The 18,839-nt window shown below is 36.0% G+C and overlaps 1 protein-coding gene across 46 annotated transcripts in view; it reads left to right on the top strand.

Moving 5' to 3' along the window:
* The window catches only part of RBFOX1 (RNA binding fox-1 homolog 1), a 1,146,084-nt gene that overhangs the window by 855,243 nt on the left and 272,002 nt on the right, over positions 1 to 18,839 (top strand). For 9 of the 46 annotated variants that reach the window (XM_066977847.1, XM_048062494.2, XM_066977846.1 and 6 more), the window contains 2 exons: positions 12,168 to 12,322; positions 15,002 to 15,222. The exons of 32 other annotated variants lie outside the window; for them this stretch is intronic. In XM_066977847.1, the coding sequence (XP_066833948.1) occupies positions 15,136 to 15,222 (87 nt within the window). In that variant the 5' untranslated portion in view covers positions 12,168 to 12,322; positions 15,002 to 15,135. The remainder of the gene's footprint in view (positions 1 to 12,167; positions 12,323 to 15,001; positions 15,223 to 18,839) is intronic. 5 more of the 46 variants (XM_013189471.3, XM_066977834.1, XM_066977835.1 and 2 more) reach the window with 2 other exon arrangements.

The raw sequence follows: 18,839 nt of genomic DNA, 5'->3' as shown, positions 1-18,839 counted from the left end.
ATGAAGTACATTTCATAGCAGCCAATTCCAACCCCCAAATCCCTATTGTGCGGGAAGGCTTTCCAACTCGCACAGGAAATTCAGCCATTGCACAGCACACTATTAATGATTTATATACACCACACCACTGCTCTTGTTCACTAGCAGAGCCAGGTTGTGTTAATAAAGGAATTTCAGGGAAAAGGGTCCCGGCATGCTGAGTTGTTTTGCTCAATGCAGTAGATGCTGCCTTCATAAATCAAAAGAATTTAGGGCTCTACAGTCTTTCAGAGCTGTCTTTTTTTCTTTTTCTTTTTCTTTTTCTTTTTTTTTTTAAATCTGATTCACCTAGGAATATTTTCATTTCTTTTCTGTAAAGAATGAATGAACTACTGGATGAGATCTATCTCAGCTGTTTTAGGGTTGATTGGTTTGCTTCACAGTGGCATTATACTTCCATTTGTTTTCCATTTGGTATTTATGCTTTATGGTGTTGGCTATGGAAAGAGGATAGTATGGTTTTATTAACATAAAGAGATGCAGATGATGTTATATTCTGTCTTCTTAGACATAACTAAATAAAATGCAAAGGCAAAATGTGTGTTTTAGATAACGGGTACAAAATTGATTTGTTTACTGTAACAGTGTAATAGCACTCCCTAAAGCATTTGTTTTACTTTAAAATCAGGATTTTTTTATTAGCAAAAATATGCTTCCCTGTTTTGCAGTAAATGTGAGTAATTTTTAAACTTATTTGGAAACATTGTTTTCTAATAGGAACTGTGGAAATGGGTACTTAATTTTGTATTTATTCACAAAATGCTTGTTTTCAAATACTGGGTCAATGTTGATATTACTAGAGAATATATGTATTTACATTCGATAGAAATGTAGATAAAGAGGGATGTGTTTTTTTTTTTTAAAAAAAAAAAAAAAAGCCCTCAAATTATGATGTGAAATAGTGTTAAGCAATGTCATGGGACACTATCCTAGAAAATAAACACTTATTTTGATACTTATGCAATCTAGTCTTTACTTTCCATTATTGCTTTACAAAAGGAGGTGTGTGTGGGGGGGAATAATTACAGGGCATGTGTTCTGCAGTTCAAAGGAAACTGGCTTTCCAGGGGAATTTTAAGATTTTGTATTACACAGCAGGCACAATGTTTTCAGTTTATTTGGATCATTCAGAGTCATTGATTCATGTAGCTTTTGCTTACAGAAAATGTGACTGCCCTGTCTTGGCTTTGTTACAATAGAAAATATGGTTCTTTCCCAGCTTTATGGAAGTCAACATTGTGCGAATCGGTTTTACAGAAGTTAGAGCTACTACTGAGAGAAATTGTTTGTAGTTTGTATAGTCTGAAGATAGATAAATACCTTATTTTCCATTTTCATCACTGGTTTAAATATCATGGATTAATATAAGACAGGTGCCCAGTAAATGAGGTTTATGTTTATAGAGTACTGTTCTTGTATTTGTTTGTCCTCTATTATTTGGGTGCATGAGTGTTTCATTGTGTTTAATTATGTCTGTGAGGCACAAGACAACAGTCAACATCTGCTCTATTGTTTCCTCGGTTTACAGATAGCTTTGGTGGGTTATTAAACAATCTATTTTTCAAACAGAAAACAGAGAAACAAGCTGCACCCATATTATGTAATTTTGTAAAGGTACATTATGTAATTAGTTGTCTAGTATTTGCACAATAATCATTTGTTTTGGTTGAATAAATGCTATTCTATTAAAAATGTGATGGTTTCAGGCAATTTTTAGCAAATAAAGAATTTATAATTTATAATATATATGGGTTAAGTTGATTTCATCTTGCATTCTATATGATTTTATGTATTTTATATTTAAATAATGCTATGAAATTGTAAATGGCAAAATAAAAATTAGAAATCTGTACTAACTTTAATTTTATTTATTACTGAAGCAGCTACTGATGAACTCTTACAGATTACAGATAAAGTATGAATTAACTTGAGTTACTTTCATGTCAAAGTTGACTTTACTCCCAAAATATCAGTTGGGGAAGGCAGTGCTCAAACTGCCTGTACTCTCACAGATCTTACTCGGGGCAAAGCAACACTTAGCCCTCCCCTGCCAAGAGTAGTTGCTCTGTGCTAGCAGGAGGACAGCACTGTAGAACTTCTCTTTACAAATGTATTTCTTGTTGGAAGAATGTTTCATTATCACTTGTTTCACTATTTTTTGTTTTGTTTTAATGTACCTGTCAACTGTTTTAAGTTTATATAGGGCTGTCAGCTATACTCTCTGATATAATTAAGGTAAATCACTGCACACAGCATCTGATTGTTTTTGCCTCAAAAAGAAAATATAGAAAAAATATATCCAGACACTAATGATGAGCACATCCTAAAAGTTTAGCCTTCTGTAAGTTTCATCATTGAAGAAAGTCACTTGTAAAAAGTGTTCAAGGAAGAAAACAAGGTTGTAGTATTTTCACAGTATTCAACTGCCCCTGCATACAATTATATAGCTACAGCTATCTACATCTATTTCTTATATATGTACATTTGAGGCCTTTGAAATACTGTTAATGTAATGTAGTTGGTTTAGTACAAAGGTATGCCTGTTGAAGTTAAGCTGTTCAGTACCATTTTATATAAACTAAACTACCCCTTAATAAATAAAGAACTGAATTGAAAGAAGGATGTATTATATACATAGTTCCCCAGAAAACTATGCATCATTAAGTCTTGGGGGACTAATGTTGCAGGTACTTATTTAAGTGTTGCTTTGCAAAATGTGTTGTTTTTAGCATGGAACAAAAATCTCACTTTTTCAGCAAGGGCTTGTAAGATACTTTATCTCCCTCTCACTTACCCAGGTGCATCAATTGTGAAAGATGTAAATATGAGACAGGGATTTCAATCTTTCAGCTCTAAAATGCACATCAGTAGGTTTGCAGCATTACAGATGCAATTTTGACTCTTGCTTATTCCATAAATGTTGGAAAATGGAAACCCAAACAAACAGGAACTTTTTTTTTTTTTAAGGGAGAAATGCCAGGGTAATACTGCTTGTAGTGAACTTTTTCAAGATATTTCCAGAAACCCATTGGAGGAGAGGAAAACAAACAAACAAACAAAAAAACACCAAAAACTTTTCTATAATGTTTATTGCTAAATGGTTCTGTAGGGCATGTCTCTTAGGAACTGCTTTTTAAAAATAAACGTGTTTATTTTTAAGAAAAGAAACTGCGAAGGAATGGAGCACCAAGGGGCTTGTTCCAGTGTGCAAAGCAGAGATAAATTTTAATGGGAGAGAAAAACAGGGTTGGACATGTTGGGGTAGATCAGGACAGTGTGACTACCACTGAGGAAGTGATCACTGGCTTGACTGAAATAAATGTATTGTACTGGTTATGGACATTTTCTTTACCGTATTCTTGTATATTTTGCTTGTGAATAGTTTTAAGTGTTTATTTGCACTAAAACTACACAATTTTTGTGTCTTCTCCCAGTAGAAAATGAACTTTGAAACTGCTTGACTGAAACTATAAGGGAAAGTGGTGTTTTCAGATTTACGCAGGAAGATGAGTTACAGGAGGTAACATCTGATCCGTGGTAGTGGCTGATGCTGTTTGCATAGCTTCACCAGGAATTAGTCTCGTGGAGAACAGCACTATTCAGTATTTTGTTTGTATGACTTTAAAGAGTTAATCAAAGCTGAACTGCAGAGGATAAGAATTTAGAAAGTTTAGTTTTTACTAGTACCACAAATAGCCAAATAGATCAATAGGGTATAGCAAAGATTAACTTCTACTGTGTATACAGTAGTGCTAAATTACACAAAACATTTATGGAAGCAGACTCTGTAGGTAACCTATAATTAAGAAAAAAATCAAGGGAATTATTAAAAAACAAAAACAAACTGAAAAGCAACTTTGAAAAGAGTTTCTATAAGAATTCACTAGTCCCAACTGACTCATTAACTATTCCAAAATCAGACAGTTCTTAAGAAGCAGCTATGTAGCACTCTTCTTTCATTGCAGTACCAGAGATGTTCCAATAATAGCGTCTGCAATCAAGACGTGCCAATGTTATGTATGGGAGCAATGCAATATGAACTTTTAGTATAATTCCTGTTTGAGCAACATGACTCAAAATTTGTAGTGGAATACTACATTTCTTATTTTCATTTGTTACCAGGATTCAGTAACGCACCTTCTGGTGTTTTGCCATTTTTTTGTAAACAGTATGCATTGCATTTCTTCCATTTAGGGACAGACCACTTTTTGAAAAAATTTTGAGGAAACATAAGTTGCTCACAGTCAAAGAGTTTAAGAATTAATTTTTTATTGTTTGATCCTCCTTTGAACTGCAGGAGAACTGGTCATATCTCAGTTCTTAAAATTAGACTGCTTGCTCTGTCTTTCTTGCAGCAATAAGATCTTACTAATATGCATCGAATAGCCTTAATATCAGCTAAAATCAGCTAAAAATATAAATAAAAATAGAAATAGAAATAATCCTCTTTTGTTTTCCTCCTTCTCTGCACAAATTTACACCAATCCTTTGCTAGTACACACCAAGGGCACTTATGGTGTTTGATTAAAACCTAAGTGAAAGTGAGATTATGAAGACCATCATTCTTTATTCCTTTTTAACATAAAAAGGAATTGACCAATAAATTAAGTGGATGATAGGAAGGGCTGTTACCATTTGGCATTGATACAATAGTGTTATGGTTTTCTGTTCTCCAGTCCTTATTCTATCCTTTTCTGTTACTCTGATCAGCAGCACAATCCCCATAGGATTAGCAATGTCCCCCTGAGGACGTTGCTGTGAGAGAGAACATCAGAAATAGCGTTCATATGAATTCAGTATCCACTGTTGGTTGCTGTAGAAAATCACCTGTTTGGCAGAACAGTTACTGAGGACTGGAATGTATAATGAATAAGCAGGAAATTACCTAATGGATCTTGGGGGAGGGTAGAAAAGAAAACACATGATGTGATTCTTTAAGGTGGGATTTATTTACTGTATTACCCAGAAGATTTGTGGAAGCATGATCCAGGAAACATTTCTTTTTTTCCACAAAGTAGTTTTCTTTTGTGCTTGTAGAGGGTACCAGGGCAATTGCACTCACATTGACCTGGCCTCAGCCACAGACCCTCTGACTAAGGGCAGAAGATATCTGACATACCTCAGGAACAGTCAGGTGTTCCTATGGTATGCAGCCTCTTAGTTGCATAGCCCATGTGCAGCTGCTACCTGTAAGACATCAGACTGAGGTTGGGAGTGGTGGCTGAATTGCTGAATATGGGATTAAGTGTCTGTCCAAACAGTTGCATTAGGGGATACCTACGAGACTGAATTGTCTTCATACATAAGAAAGCTTTTTTCAGCTGCTCTAACTTTGTGATCTTTAGATTTAGAAGCAAACTTCTTATCAGCTGTGCCTTTTAATTCTTTCAGCCAAATCCTGCCTGCTTCAGATGCTCCTAGATTCTTGGCTAAACCTCAGTACTTACAAACTATTGCTGATGTCTTGAATTGAGATGAATTATAGCTTGCATTACAGCTAATGCCATCAAGTTCTGATATTTTATTTCCAGAGAATATGAAACTTTCCAGTTCTGAACTGCAATTCCTTCTGATCCATTTGAAGATGCATAGGGGCTTTAATATTTGTGAGTTTGAATAGGTTATTTCTCCAAGGTATGCTGCTCACTTAGATCTGTCCTATGCTGGTTTCTGCAATCGAATCATTGCACTTGGCATAGGAGGGTGCTTACGTGATGTATTTATACAGGCAGGAGGCATGGTTTGATACCATGTCATGATTCACCATCCAGTCCTATTAACATGAACCTTACTCAAGGGAATGAGTAGCTGTTTCTTGTCAGCAAACCCTGTGTGTATTAAGGGGGTGAAGTTGTATTGAAAGATCCTTATAGTGATACTCTGCTGTTCCCAAGGGAAGCAAATGAAAAGTGTATTTTGATGAATAATGAATGTGATAATTGGGGCCAAGAAGTCATAGCTTCCTGTGGTGCAGTAGTGAAGAGCAACCTGACTTCAGCAATACAGAGAAATTCAGTTGACCAGATTTGGCAATAAAAACACATGGCTATCTGCCATCTCCACACAACCAAAGCCTGATAGATGACAGTGACAAGTAGGTGTCTTGTGTGCATTGTTCTAGAATACACTGTTATATTTCTGAGATCCTGTCTTATGCTTGTTAGTGTCAACAAGACAGCCATGATACTGAGTGAGATTCATATGCTCAAGCATTGGGAAACATCTTGTGTGAAATGGATGATCTATCATGGCATTGCTTTGGTATATCAATAGCATTCATTAAAAGTGGTTATTGATTAAAAGTCAGTCCGTTCCTCATAAGGAAGGAAAAATATATTTTCGTGTTGCTGCTCTGTATTTGCAAATGAATGCACACCCAAAGGAAATTCTGTATGAAATGTAATCTACCCAAAACTGCTTAACTTCATCTAGTTAAGAGGATTCTCAGCTTCTAGAAGGCTGAGGTAACCTCACTGCTCTCTAGCTTCTGAGGTGGGGAAGTGCAGAGGGAGGTGCCGGTCTCTGCTCCCTGGGAACCAGTGACAGAATGCAGGGGAACAGATCAAAGCTGCACCTGGGGAGGTTCCGACTGGGGATTATTTAAAAAATAAAAGTAAAAAAATGCTGTGAGGGTGGTCAAACACTGGAACAAGCTTCCTAGAGGGCATTGATGCCCCAAGCCTGTCAATGTTCAAGAGGCATTTGGATAATGCCCTTAATATGCTTTCACTTTTGGTTAGTCCTGAAGAGGTCAGGCAGTTGGACTTGAAGGCGTCTTCCAACTGAACTATTATACATCTTTTTAAGAAATGGTAGATAAACACAAGAGCAAAGAGGTGAACCATATCTGAAGTGAACATGGGAAAGATTATTCTTGAACATGGAAAATGCAACCGACTTAGTACAATATCCAATGATAGGAACTATGTAGTAACAGCTGTTACAGAACTCCAGAAGGAAATGAAAACAACGCAATGCTCATAAAGATATAGGTATATTAAAGACTTTTGCAACATATCTTCTGTCTTGTGAACAAGTAGTAATGTATGCATGTCAAAATCAACTCTTGGTAGTTAAAGCAATAGTTTTTTCCTCCACTACTGCAGCCAACTTTTCTGAGTGATGCAGGAGAAGATGAGATGAGCAGGGGAACTTGAACAGACAGAATTGTGCAGGACCTCAGAATTCTTTATTGAAGGAGTTGCACTTTGTATGGCTTGCATCGCCACTGTGCTGGAGCACTTCTTGTAGCTTTACAAGGTGGTTAACATTCTACATCATTTCATGCATAGTCTAATATTATCCTTCTTCCTAGTTCAACGCCCAGCATGTTAAATAACTGAAGTTCCTGGATTTATCCTGCTTTAATTTTGATGATAATGCTAATACAAAAAGACAAACCTGGTTGTGATTCAGAATTTTCCTAATTCATACGAAAAACACAGATAAGTCAAAAGGTACCTATAGCTTTTTTTCTCTCCCAGAGACTAATAGCTCACAGATCGTTCTCCAGTTTTGTTCCATGATATATATGGATAATGACAGGTCATCAGGTTTCTGCAGGGGCTAAAGTGAAGTCCAGCCATGGAGGCATTCCTTAACTCCTTTTCCCCTCCTTCCTCTCTTTGCCATACATGTATTAGCTCCAATATATTGCCACGTATTGGAAGTGAATTTTTATGACTCACTGAATGGTAAATCACTCTGTTTACTGACTATCAAGAGACAAATATGTCTGTCTAGTAGCAATCTAGTCAAAGAAGGAACCGATGTTTTCGAAGGATGTAGAAGAAAACAAAGCATTTATGGCAAAAATCCCTACCTAATCACATTTCTTAAAAAGTGATGCTACATGTATTTACACCTTTGTGTGTGTTTGTTCTTTTATATTATTATCATAGGCGATGATCCCCTTGTACCTGACAGTTCTCTTCAAAAGGGATTTACAGTTTAGGATACAATAGATGGATACAAATGTATAGGTGACTTGCAGAGAAGCAGGGATATTTGTCATCAGACTACTCAGCATTCAGTTTATCTATCAGTCCGGTGTCAATGCTTTTGTGTGGCATTCTGGCAAGAGAAGGTTTTGTGAGCTGAAAGAGAACATTTGTAAACATTTACAAGAAGTTCTTACCTGATTTCAGAAAATTATAGGAGAAAGCATTGATGGCATTTTGAGTACAGTTAAGAGGTGGAGGAGAGTAACAGTCTAGGTAATATGAAAAAGAAACAGATCTTTCGATAGTTCACAGTAGTAGGCAGGGTAGGAGTAAGCTGAAGTGAGCCCTCGAAGGTGATGACAAGTGCCTTATGGTTGCTGAGGTAGTAAAGGGACATTGTGGGGCAGTGCAGGAACGGAAAGCAGAAGTGATCTTTGTGGGATCATTCCAAACAAATTACAGAGTAAATGTGCCATTCTTTAGTCAGTGAGATACTAGAGCAGTGAGTCAATCAGTGCACAGCTCTGACAAGAAAAGACAATGTTTGGAGCTAATCAAACCAAAGAATAAGGAGTGACCATGTACTCAGAAGTCGAGATTTGCTGATGTGTTGTACTTCAAATCTAAGACCAGTTGCCCTGTAGTGTAAAAGACATGATTTTTCTAGGGCTAAAAATTGATTCCCAAATATGCTTCCTAGGTTTTTGCTTGTGATTCTGTCTGAAGTGCTTTGTCATCATTAAAAAAGCAGATTCCCCCCACCCCAAGTATGACATTGAATTGTATATTAAAAAAAATAAAAATAAAAAAGGAAAAAAAGGAAGCCAGAACGTTAAACTTCAGTACAGCTGAAGAATTGTTGGCTTTCAGATTGGGAAAACTCATGTGAGCTCTTGGGACCAAATTAAAAACTAGCTGCAGATGAACGAACTTACTCTTTCAGATAGAAACTCTATGTTTAGAAGAAGAGTGTGTTAATACCAAATACAAATGTTCCACATACTCAGAAAGGATCTCTCTCAGTTTAAACAATTTCTATATTCTTTCTCTATATGCTAGTGTAAACTGAGATGCTCAATAAAGTTGGAAGACTGACTGCATCAGCCATATTTGTATTTCAAGGACAGTAGAAATCTTAAATTAGTATATGTGATATTTTATACTTAAAAGTCACTAATATATCCATGTTGTATTTTAGTTCAACTGTTAAGTATAACTGGAGTTGGCTGGAGAACTGGCACAAATGAGCTTTTACATGTACTTGAAGCTTGGATTAAAAAGAGTGGAATAATGGCAGCAGCTGATGACAGGGTTCAAGTTTGGACAGTGCATCTGGTGCCCTCAGAGAGCTATTGGCCATGTATGGTTTCAGAATAAAGGTGGAAGTAAAGCATTTGGAAAACGAGTATCATAATAAAAGTGGCAGCAGTCGTGTCTGAGGAGAAGAAGAGGGGGGAAAAAAAAAAGTGTAGGACAACTTTTCCCATCCAGCACATCCAGCAATATTTAATGTCTGGGTCAGCTTATCTCAAGATCTCAAGCAGTGATATTCAGTGCAGCTCACCACCTCTTTCAGAGCATGTATGGTGCTAAAGTTGTAACATGTTTTTTTTTTTTAGGTTCAATAACCTAAAGTTGCTATAAATAATGGAAAACTACCCAAGAGACTTGGAAACTATTTTCTCCTCCCAGTTCTGGGTTTTCCTCTATTGGAAAACCATGAGAAAATTTAAAGAGAAAATGGAGAGCATTTGGAGAACAGGAAAGGTGGCCAGAAAGCAGGAGGCTTAAAGAAGAGTTTAAAGGTATCAAATAAGAAATAGCATATGCTATGAAGAGGTTGCCAAAGTGATACTTGAATTATTTATGATATTTGAGCTGAGAAACAGCCTGATGTTGGAAAGAAGTAAAAAAAAAAAAATGACATTTGTTGGTATTATAAAGCATTTGGAAGAAACTTTCTTTGTAGCATTTGAGTTAGCTATAGGCCTTAAGAAGAATTAATTATTTGGCAGAAATATGGTCTGAATAGATCAGTTCTGTCAGGATCAGATTAGAACATACATCATTGATTGTCTGATGACTGCATTGCAGGGACCTGGTGTTTCCAGGCAGTATGGCTCCATAAATGTTGTTGGTTTTTATCTTGAAGCACAGCAAGAATAGGCATCTGCTTTTGCTTTGGGATAATATCTTGGTTTCATTGTTTAATGCACCATAGAATCATGGAATATCTTGAGTTGGAAGGGCCCCATGAGGATTATCGAGCCCAGCTCCTGGCTCCACACAGGACCACCCAAGAATCAGAGCGTATGTCTGAGAGCGCTGTCTGAACGCTTGAAATCTGACAGGCCTGGTGCTGTGACCTCTTCTATGAGGAGCCTGTCCCAGTGCCCGACCACGCTCTCGGTGACGAACCTTTCCCTAACGCCCATCCTGACCCTCCCCTGTCCCAGCTCCAAGCCATTCCCTCCTGTCCTGTCGCTGTCCCCAGAGAGCAGAGCTCAGCGCCTGCCCCTCTGCTCCCCTCGTGAGGGAGCTGCAGGCCGCCATGAGGCCTCCCCTCGGCCTGCTCTGCTCTGGGCTGAGCAAAGCAAGGGACCTCAGCTGCTCCTCATGCGTCTTGCCCCTTTAGGGCCCTCACCACCTTCGTTGCCCTCCTTAGAGATACATTCTAATAGATCATTTAGATATATGCAGATGGGATAAAATCTTTGCTACTTCTTGCATCATTTTCTTTTTTTGTTTTCTGCCTTGAATGTGTAGTCTAGTTTTCCAACATAGTTATGCCTCTATTTCTTTCTGTGTGTATTCTTACAATATAGTGTTTTTCATTTCCTTGTCTTCTCAAATGATTTCACTACTGACTTGCTAAAAAGTCACTATTAGAGCACTCATGTTAGTAGATAGAGCTCTGTGCTAAAACACAAGATTACAGATGTTAGGGCAGATGTTAGGGCATTAGACTTAGAGGCCTGCAATGGACGGGGGGGGGGGGGGGGGGGGAAGTGTAGGATGTTTTTGTTTTATTCTTCACCTTTGTATTTGCTGACCTTCCACTGCTACTTTAGCACACTGCTCACTTTTTAGGACCAGCCTCGTTCCAGGAGGCAAGGTCATAGCAGGACTACTCTCAGATTTTGAATTGATTGTTCAGTCAGTTCATCTATAGGATAATCGTTTTCTCTTAATTAAGTCAAATAATGCATTGTATTATTGGGGCAAAAATAATCTTTAAGTTTTAAAAAGCTGTGTATTTTATGAACTTAGCTATGATTCAGGTGGTATCAGCTGGGAGTGTTCAGCTCAACAAGACAAAATGTTTATATTGCTACTGATTTTTAAAACTACATAGTACACTTCAGAACCTTGAGTATTCATTTTTATAAATAATCCCTGTCTTTTAATAAAATTCTACAGAAATGAAACAAAAGATTATATGTTTCTGTGTATATATTATATATAAAACTACTGTTCATCTATTTTCTTTTTTTTTCCTGTCTTTTGTTTTTAAAACCAATTTTCAGTTGCAGAAAATCCTTGGAATTTTTTAATAAAGAAAGTGGGTTTGGAAACAGTTGAAGGAATCATGCCCTCAATTAGCACACTGAAAATGGCTTAACGTGTCATTTTTTTCTAACAGCATTATACTTTTCTAGAACGTCATGAAAATGAAAGCTATGTAGCTGTTTAAAATAGATATTCTCACCTGCAGTTTTTCAGGGGGAGTAAGAATACCGGAGTAGGCAGGAAATAAGTACGGTCACCATCAGTGGCTTCAGAGCGGTGATTGATATGCATAGTGCTGATCATTCTGGCTTTGTCTAAGCAAAAACTTTTAGGCTTATGCTTAACCTTAATCATGCTAGAGGTCCTGAAACAATTACTAGCATATCTAATACTCTTCTGGTTTGGTCTCTGTGTCCTGAGCACTCCTTATGGTCAAATTTCATGTAGTCAAATGTATTCTTGCAAAACAGGAGTGACCATTAATGCTAACAGTGAACTGTAAAACTTAAGACTAATTTTCATTTTGTATTGCTGGGAGGGAGAATGTACTATGAAAACAAATATGTTGGTATAAACTGGTGAAGTTGATATAGTTGTATTGGCGTAAGTTCAGAATTTGGCACAGGGCGGAGATGCAAGTAAAGCTGTATGTACTTCTGTGGTTTTGATTCGCAGAGGTTTGTGCGAACTTAGGTAGCTGGTGCACACATGGGACATCATCAAAGAGCCCAACCAGAAAGTCAGAGCTTGGATTTGGAGTGCCATACGGCTATACATTTAGAAGCATGTTGTTATAGTGAGGCAAGCAAAGCATCCTTTCATTAAAACAGGTAATTATAGTTTATTTTCAAAATTTATTTTTATGTATTCCAATCTAAAATGTAGTGAATACAAATGCTACAATAAATGATATAAACTCGATATTTTCATTATTCTTGAATGTTTATACTGCTTGCAAAGGACTGCAAGGGTCTTCCTGTAAGTCAAGATCAGGCTACCAATACTATTAGCATCATATCACTTGGTTCCATTTATAAGCTATTCTTTTTTGTTATTGATTTGGAAGGCTGTTCTATAACCTCACTTATTCAACACAAAAATGCATTTTAAAATTTTCTTGAATAAATAGAAGCTAAAAATACTTTTCATAACTAGATTTTCCTTGTTTATTCAGTGTGCCAGGAACGCCCTTAGCTTCAGAAGTCTCTTCATCTTACTGTTTCCTCCCCAGTTCATAGCTTTCTTAGCTTTCTATTACAGCATAGTTATTCCATTCACCTGAACTACACATAAAGGACTTCCTCTACAGCTGCTGTAATCTTTTTTTTTTTTTTTTTTTAAATGTGAATTAAGAGAACTAAACGTAATTGGAAATACCTCTGAGAAACATTTAAGAAATACTGTAACTCATCTTTTCATATCTGCATCATGCTAGTAGATAAAAGTCCTTCAACAATGAGGTCCTTCTTTTCTTTTTCCTGAGAAGTTTAGAACTGAAGTTGTTTTTTGGCAGAAGCATAACCTTACATTTTGTAATGAATCTCATCCCATTTCTGTTAACAAGTCTGTAAGGTTAAGCAATTCTTCCTATATAATATTATTACCATCCTCAGTAATCACAGTACCTTCCAACTTTGTCACTGGGAAATTTCATCAGCATGTTACCTTGTGCCAAAATAATTAATGAAAATGTCAAGCCCAAACTGTCCCAAAACAGATCACAGACAAGATTCCATTGAGCTTGTTCTTTCCTGTACAAATCATCTTGCTCTCTAGGTTTTCTAACAAAAATGACTAGGTGTTTTACAGTGCAATTTAACAGTCCATGGTTGTGTCAGTTGTCCCATTGGAGTCATCTGAGTGAAGTTTCCAGAATTCATGTTATAATCTCCATTGCAAAGTGAAAGAAATCCTCTTTCTTTTCCCATGTAGCTTACTCTGTTAGACAAAACATATAACTAGCAGTTAAAATGAAAATGTTTTTTAGAAGTGAAATACTTCAAAATGAGTTGTAATGGCAATATACTTTCCCATTTTGTTTGTATGTTTCTCTATGAAAGCTAATAACTGATATAGTGTTGAAAATTATGAAAATATTTTGGCAAAAACATGTCTGTTTACTGTGTGCTTAATTAAGCTATATAGTTCTGTTTCTTAATAAGAAAAGATATATATTAAAAAAATATGATTAATAGCTGAGCATAGTTAGGTGATCCGTGTGAATAGCATTATCCCTAAAAGAAAAGTGAAGTCATTCTATGAACAGAAAATGGAGATAGGTAAACATCACATCATCACATGATAATTGCTGTCCTCATTGGCAGCTTCTCAAAAAAACCATCATACAGGGTCACTATTTAACACCTAAACTTAGAAATGGTCTAACGCTGTTAGTAGCAAGGGTCAACTTGCACCTGCTAAGGTAGATTTCTAAATCATGCAACCCATCTGCCTTGATACATGAGAATCAATTACTGAAAGCCTTTCACAATGGTCAAAATGTGACACTAAATAATTGAGTATCACATAAAATCTTGTCTGTAATTAGTTATCTGGAAAAGTAATTATGCAACAAAATCAAGTAGCTGAAATTAGTGATGTGAAGCACCCTGGTTATTCAAAGACTGTAGGAGAGAGTGATATATATTTAACTTGTAACATGAAGTTTTAAACACCTAATTCTTAATTGAATTAAAAAAAAATCTTGCTCAATTGTAATTCTTGACATAACCATATCTGCATAGAAGATCTATGGCACATAAAACAAGTGTCAATGACTGAGTTTACTTTGTCTAAAGTAAAAAATATGATTAGCTGTAGAAAAAAATGACTGGCAAATAGTACATTAAAAAGTAAATCTGTTTTGTTTGGGGGATAAAACGGTAAATTTCACTCTGTCTCTTACATTGAGTGTAAGTTTAATTGGAGAACAGATATGAGACTCTAAAGGTCAGATTTGTTCTTTTTCAAAAAAATATGATAAATGCAACAACAGAGATGTGAAAGGTTAGAAAAGCTATTAAAATATAATTTACACTAAGAAGTTGTTAGCTAGCATTAGGTAGCTCAAATATTCAAAATAAGGAAGAAAAATGTAATGATTCAAAACAATATATGTTGAATTTAGCAGGCTTAAGTTTCAACTCTCATATGAATATTGTTTAACAGCTATAAACACAGGGAAACAGTTATTTAAACAATCATAATAAAGCTGATTTTTTAATGGGTTATAATAGCAACTGTTGTCATGTATGTGCCAGTTAAGATAGGAATATTAATTCTAATCCTATTTGAAGACCAGGACGGAGAGTTTGATCTGCATGTGTTTATTACTTAAAATTTGAACGGTATAGAGTAGTTGGTTAGTCATGTTATTTAAGATGGTCCCAAAATAGCACCTTCCTTTTCTTGGTAGAGTTAGCTTTGCAGCTGTTGTCTCTATCTGTTGTCTCTGAAGAAAATTTTAACATTAAGAGTTGCTGACGTCAATTTTTTTCTTTTTTTTACAGCTGATGTGGGCTTTGCCCCTGACAGAAGTTATTTGGTTCTAGCTCTGAGTTTGGAAGAAGTTGGTATATAGATTTTCCCCTAACTTTCAATTGATGTGTTTAGCTTTAGTGGGAGTAATACTATCGCTTAAACCATGTTGTCGTCTCAAGGAGTTTTGCTACATCCATATGGAGTGCCAATGATTCTGCCGGCAGCGCCATACTTCGCTGGACTTGTTCAGGTAATGCAAGGCCGCTTCCAACAAGCAACTTAACTCTAGTGCACTTAGAGTAATAATTGGAATTTTTATGGTTGAGAAAGCAAACACTTTTAATACAGGCAAAAGCTCTCATGTAGTCAGTGAGAAGACAGTAGGAAATCAAAAAGATGGATCACCCTAATCTGTGTATTGACATCTCTCATGGCTGAATAAATGGTGTAGTTGAGCTATATTTGCTTGTATTGATTTGTCTGCTATTTAACATTCATGCCTTTGCTTCACGAGGTTGACCACAGGGCAGAGGATTTGCTATCCATTCTAGGTTTCTGAGGGACTCAGCATTCCCACGGCAGATCATAAGACAAAGTAACTTACCATGATGTGTTTAGGTTAAGTGTTTTAGCGCAGCAAGTATGAGTAGTGTTAAATATGCATTAATGCATATGTTATGCATCACACTGAATGAAGAAGTGTGGTTTGTTGTTGTTGTTGTTTTTTTCTTTTTTCTTTTGTGTATGGAAAAATACATCACCTTCACAGAATATTTATGCACATCATATTAATTCTTTTGAGTCCTTAAAGTGCAAGATCCTACTTCTGAGAGTTTTATGTTTTAGAAGTTAACTGGCAATTCCTGATTTAGTTGCTGTTGTTGATTTGTCTGTTTTTACTATATTTTTTTTTCAAAAAGTAGATATGTTCTAATGTTAGACTTAAAATTTTGTATAGATCATATAGATACTACTTAAGCAAAAGCTATTCCGTTGTTTACAGAATTAAAAAGGACTAAGAAAGAATTCAAGCAACAGTTTCAAGCATTCCCCAAATGAACACTATGCACCTTATAAATGTCAGTAGTTAGATGTTATGCATAAACAGGCTCAAGAAAGAATAATATGTAGTACTGCATTTCAGTGTCATGCTAGTGATCAGTCAGATTAACTGTGGAGGAGAGGCATTTGTTTAAAATTTTCATTATGCACCTTCATCACAACAGTTAGTGGGCATAGAGGTGGAATTGCAACACAAAACATTTTTTTTTTCTGTATGGGTCCATTTGGTAATACAGATTGTGAATTATGTTCTTCACTTAAGGCTTAATATCCTATGTTTCTGAAATAAAAATACAGCATAGCACAGTGGCCATTATCAGGTATTGAAAAAATGTGCCTTCTGGCCCATGCAAGCCAATGCTATGTTTTGTGCAGTGAGACACGGTAGCACACTTGCACACATCAAGCAAGCCTTCATATCCATTAGAATTTGGGGGTGAAGGTCAGACACTAGAGCTCAGTCAGACCCTGTGCCATCCTGTCCAATAAATAATTACAAGCAAATCGTGCCTTTCACTCTATGCTGATTGATGTTGAAATTGCTTTTGAAAGTTCTCATAAGTTCCTGTTATAGATTAAGTGCTGGTGTAGGAAAAATAACTGCACCCAACTGAAATGGGTGAATGTAATCAGGTTTAATGGACTTGAGAGCTTGTTGGGAATTAAATAACTATTGATTTGTTGGAAAGTTGCTGTCATTACAAAATGCCACTCTGGACGCATTATCCAAGCGGATAGATTAGAAAAAAGGGCCCTTTGAAAATTAAGGATGCCTTATTTCAAATCTTTTTTCTTTTCTTTCTCTCCTTAGAAAGATATATCCAGGCCTATGTTACTCTGTTTCCATAGGTCTAATATAGTGAAGCAGTAAGAGCTGTTCTACAAACAAATTGGTACATTTACAGGTTTGGCTGGAAAATGTTCTTCATGCAGATTCTTCTCCAGTTTCCCCTCATCTCTACCTCTCCCTAATCTTATACATGAAAATTGCATATTGGAAAACAAAACAAATATATTGTCTTAGTGGGCACAGTAGAACGCTGAATGGCTTAACCCCAAGTTTTTATCAACACTTAACGGTATCTGCAATCACCTTATGATACTAGAATGCTTATTTTTTGTCTCTTAAAGTAAACCTGAGTATATAAAATTTAAAACTAAATATCCAAAATACATAGTGCAAAGGGCACTTAATAGACATATCTTTATCAGCCTCTTTTCAGCAATAATTGCATAATGTTCAGACTTTTGATGGATTTTTTTAAATGTCTTGATACCCTAATTATGTAAATGTTTTTACTGGGTTACATGTTGAGAGCCACGATGATGATGTATTTTCAAATATGAGACTGTTTTAACATTTTAGAGGCTTATGAGATTGCAATTTACTTCCTTGCCTGGGTTTTTACAGAAAGAAGTTATTTCTGATTAGGGATTCCTCATGATTTCTGATTTGCATTTACACCAAGGCTGCTTGCATATGAAAACAGTGTAGAGAATTGCATAGAGATTTGAAGAACTATTTTTTTGTTGTGCTTTGACCTTTTGTGTTCCATGGTGGAGCAGAGAGTACGCATGGAGGTATCTCCATGGAAGTATTTAGAGGTTATTCACCTTCAAGTTCTGTATATTATTTTACCTTATGCTGTGTATACAGCCTTTGCCAGCCTCTGCTTAATTCATTGCTGAACTCTATCCTACATCCTCATCTTGCTTTTGTCACACAGCCTCTTGTTACAGAGTACTGCAGCGTGTAGAACTTACAACCACCAAGAAATGGCAGATATGATGGATACCTCTCTGGAAACACTATATATAACAACCATGTGTATTTTTTCCAATTACATATTAGTGGATATGTATTTGTCTTGTGGAGGTTGTATATTTGAGTAAGCAGACATCGAATGGAATGCGTATGTTTTTGGAGAGAGAATGGATTTGTTTTAAGTTACAGATATGTCAAATGTAACAAATTAAGTTAAATATAGTACTTGAAAACTTGTGTTTTGTTTTTCTCAATAAATGAATACATAGTTTATTAGAATGATGAGTTATTATACTAGCTAAGATTTATTAACACATTCTTACCAAGGAAAAATAATATTTCTCCAATCTGTTCTTCCTCCTGGGTGAAAATTTAGGAGGAAAAATCCAGTGACTATATATGCTGTGGGCAGCAAGGCCTATTTTGTATTAAAAGCTATCAAGCTACTGTCTCTTTGGCAGGTGATACAAAAAAAATAAAAATAAGAGAGAGAGAGAGAGAGAGAGAGAGTGCGCATTATGTGGCAATCCAGTAAAAGCTTTCGTATCCTGCCCTTGGTTCCTATCCCAGATATGCCATTTGATTCCCACAGGGGAACCCTTATGTCCAGATAAACAGTGAAGTGAGTAGGATGTCACATGAGTGAAAAAGATCCAGGTTCATTGCCAGGGTGCATGACAATTGCCCTGATCGCAGTAATTTTGGGTGGGTGTTGCTGTACTATCTTACACATTGTCAGAATAAGCATGTGAAATGTACTTCTGTTTATCATCAAACTTACAAAGTCTGCATCAGAGCAACTATTTAGAAATCCATAGAAACGTAATGTGTTTTGTAGAATAATAGGTTAAATGTCTACATATTAACTTAATCTTTATTGCTTTACGTGTTATAGATATGTAAAATATTTGCAATTGCTCTGGATATTTGATATGTTAGGACAATGGTAAGATATTTTAAAAGCACAACTGTAATATGTGAAATTTTAATGTTGAATGCTAAATTATGAATGGCTGGCTTAGGTGGTTCTATTTCCATTT

This window comes from Anser cygnoides, chromosome 15 (assembly GCF_040182565.1).
Source record: "Anser cygnoides isolate HZ-2024a breed goose chromosome 15, Taihu_goose_T2T_genome, whole genome shotgun sequence".
Classification (NCBI taxonomy): Eukaryota; Metazoa; Chordata; class Aves; order Anseriformes; family Anatidae; genus Anser; species Anser cygnoides.
This window is presented reverse-complemented; position numbering and strand designations above follow the sequence as displayed.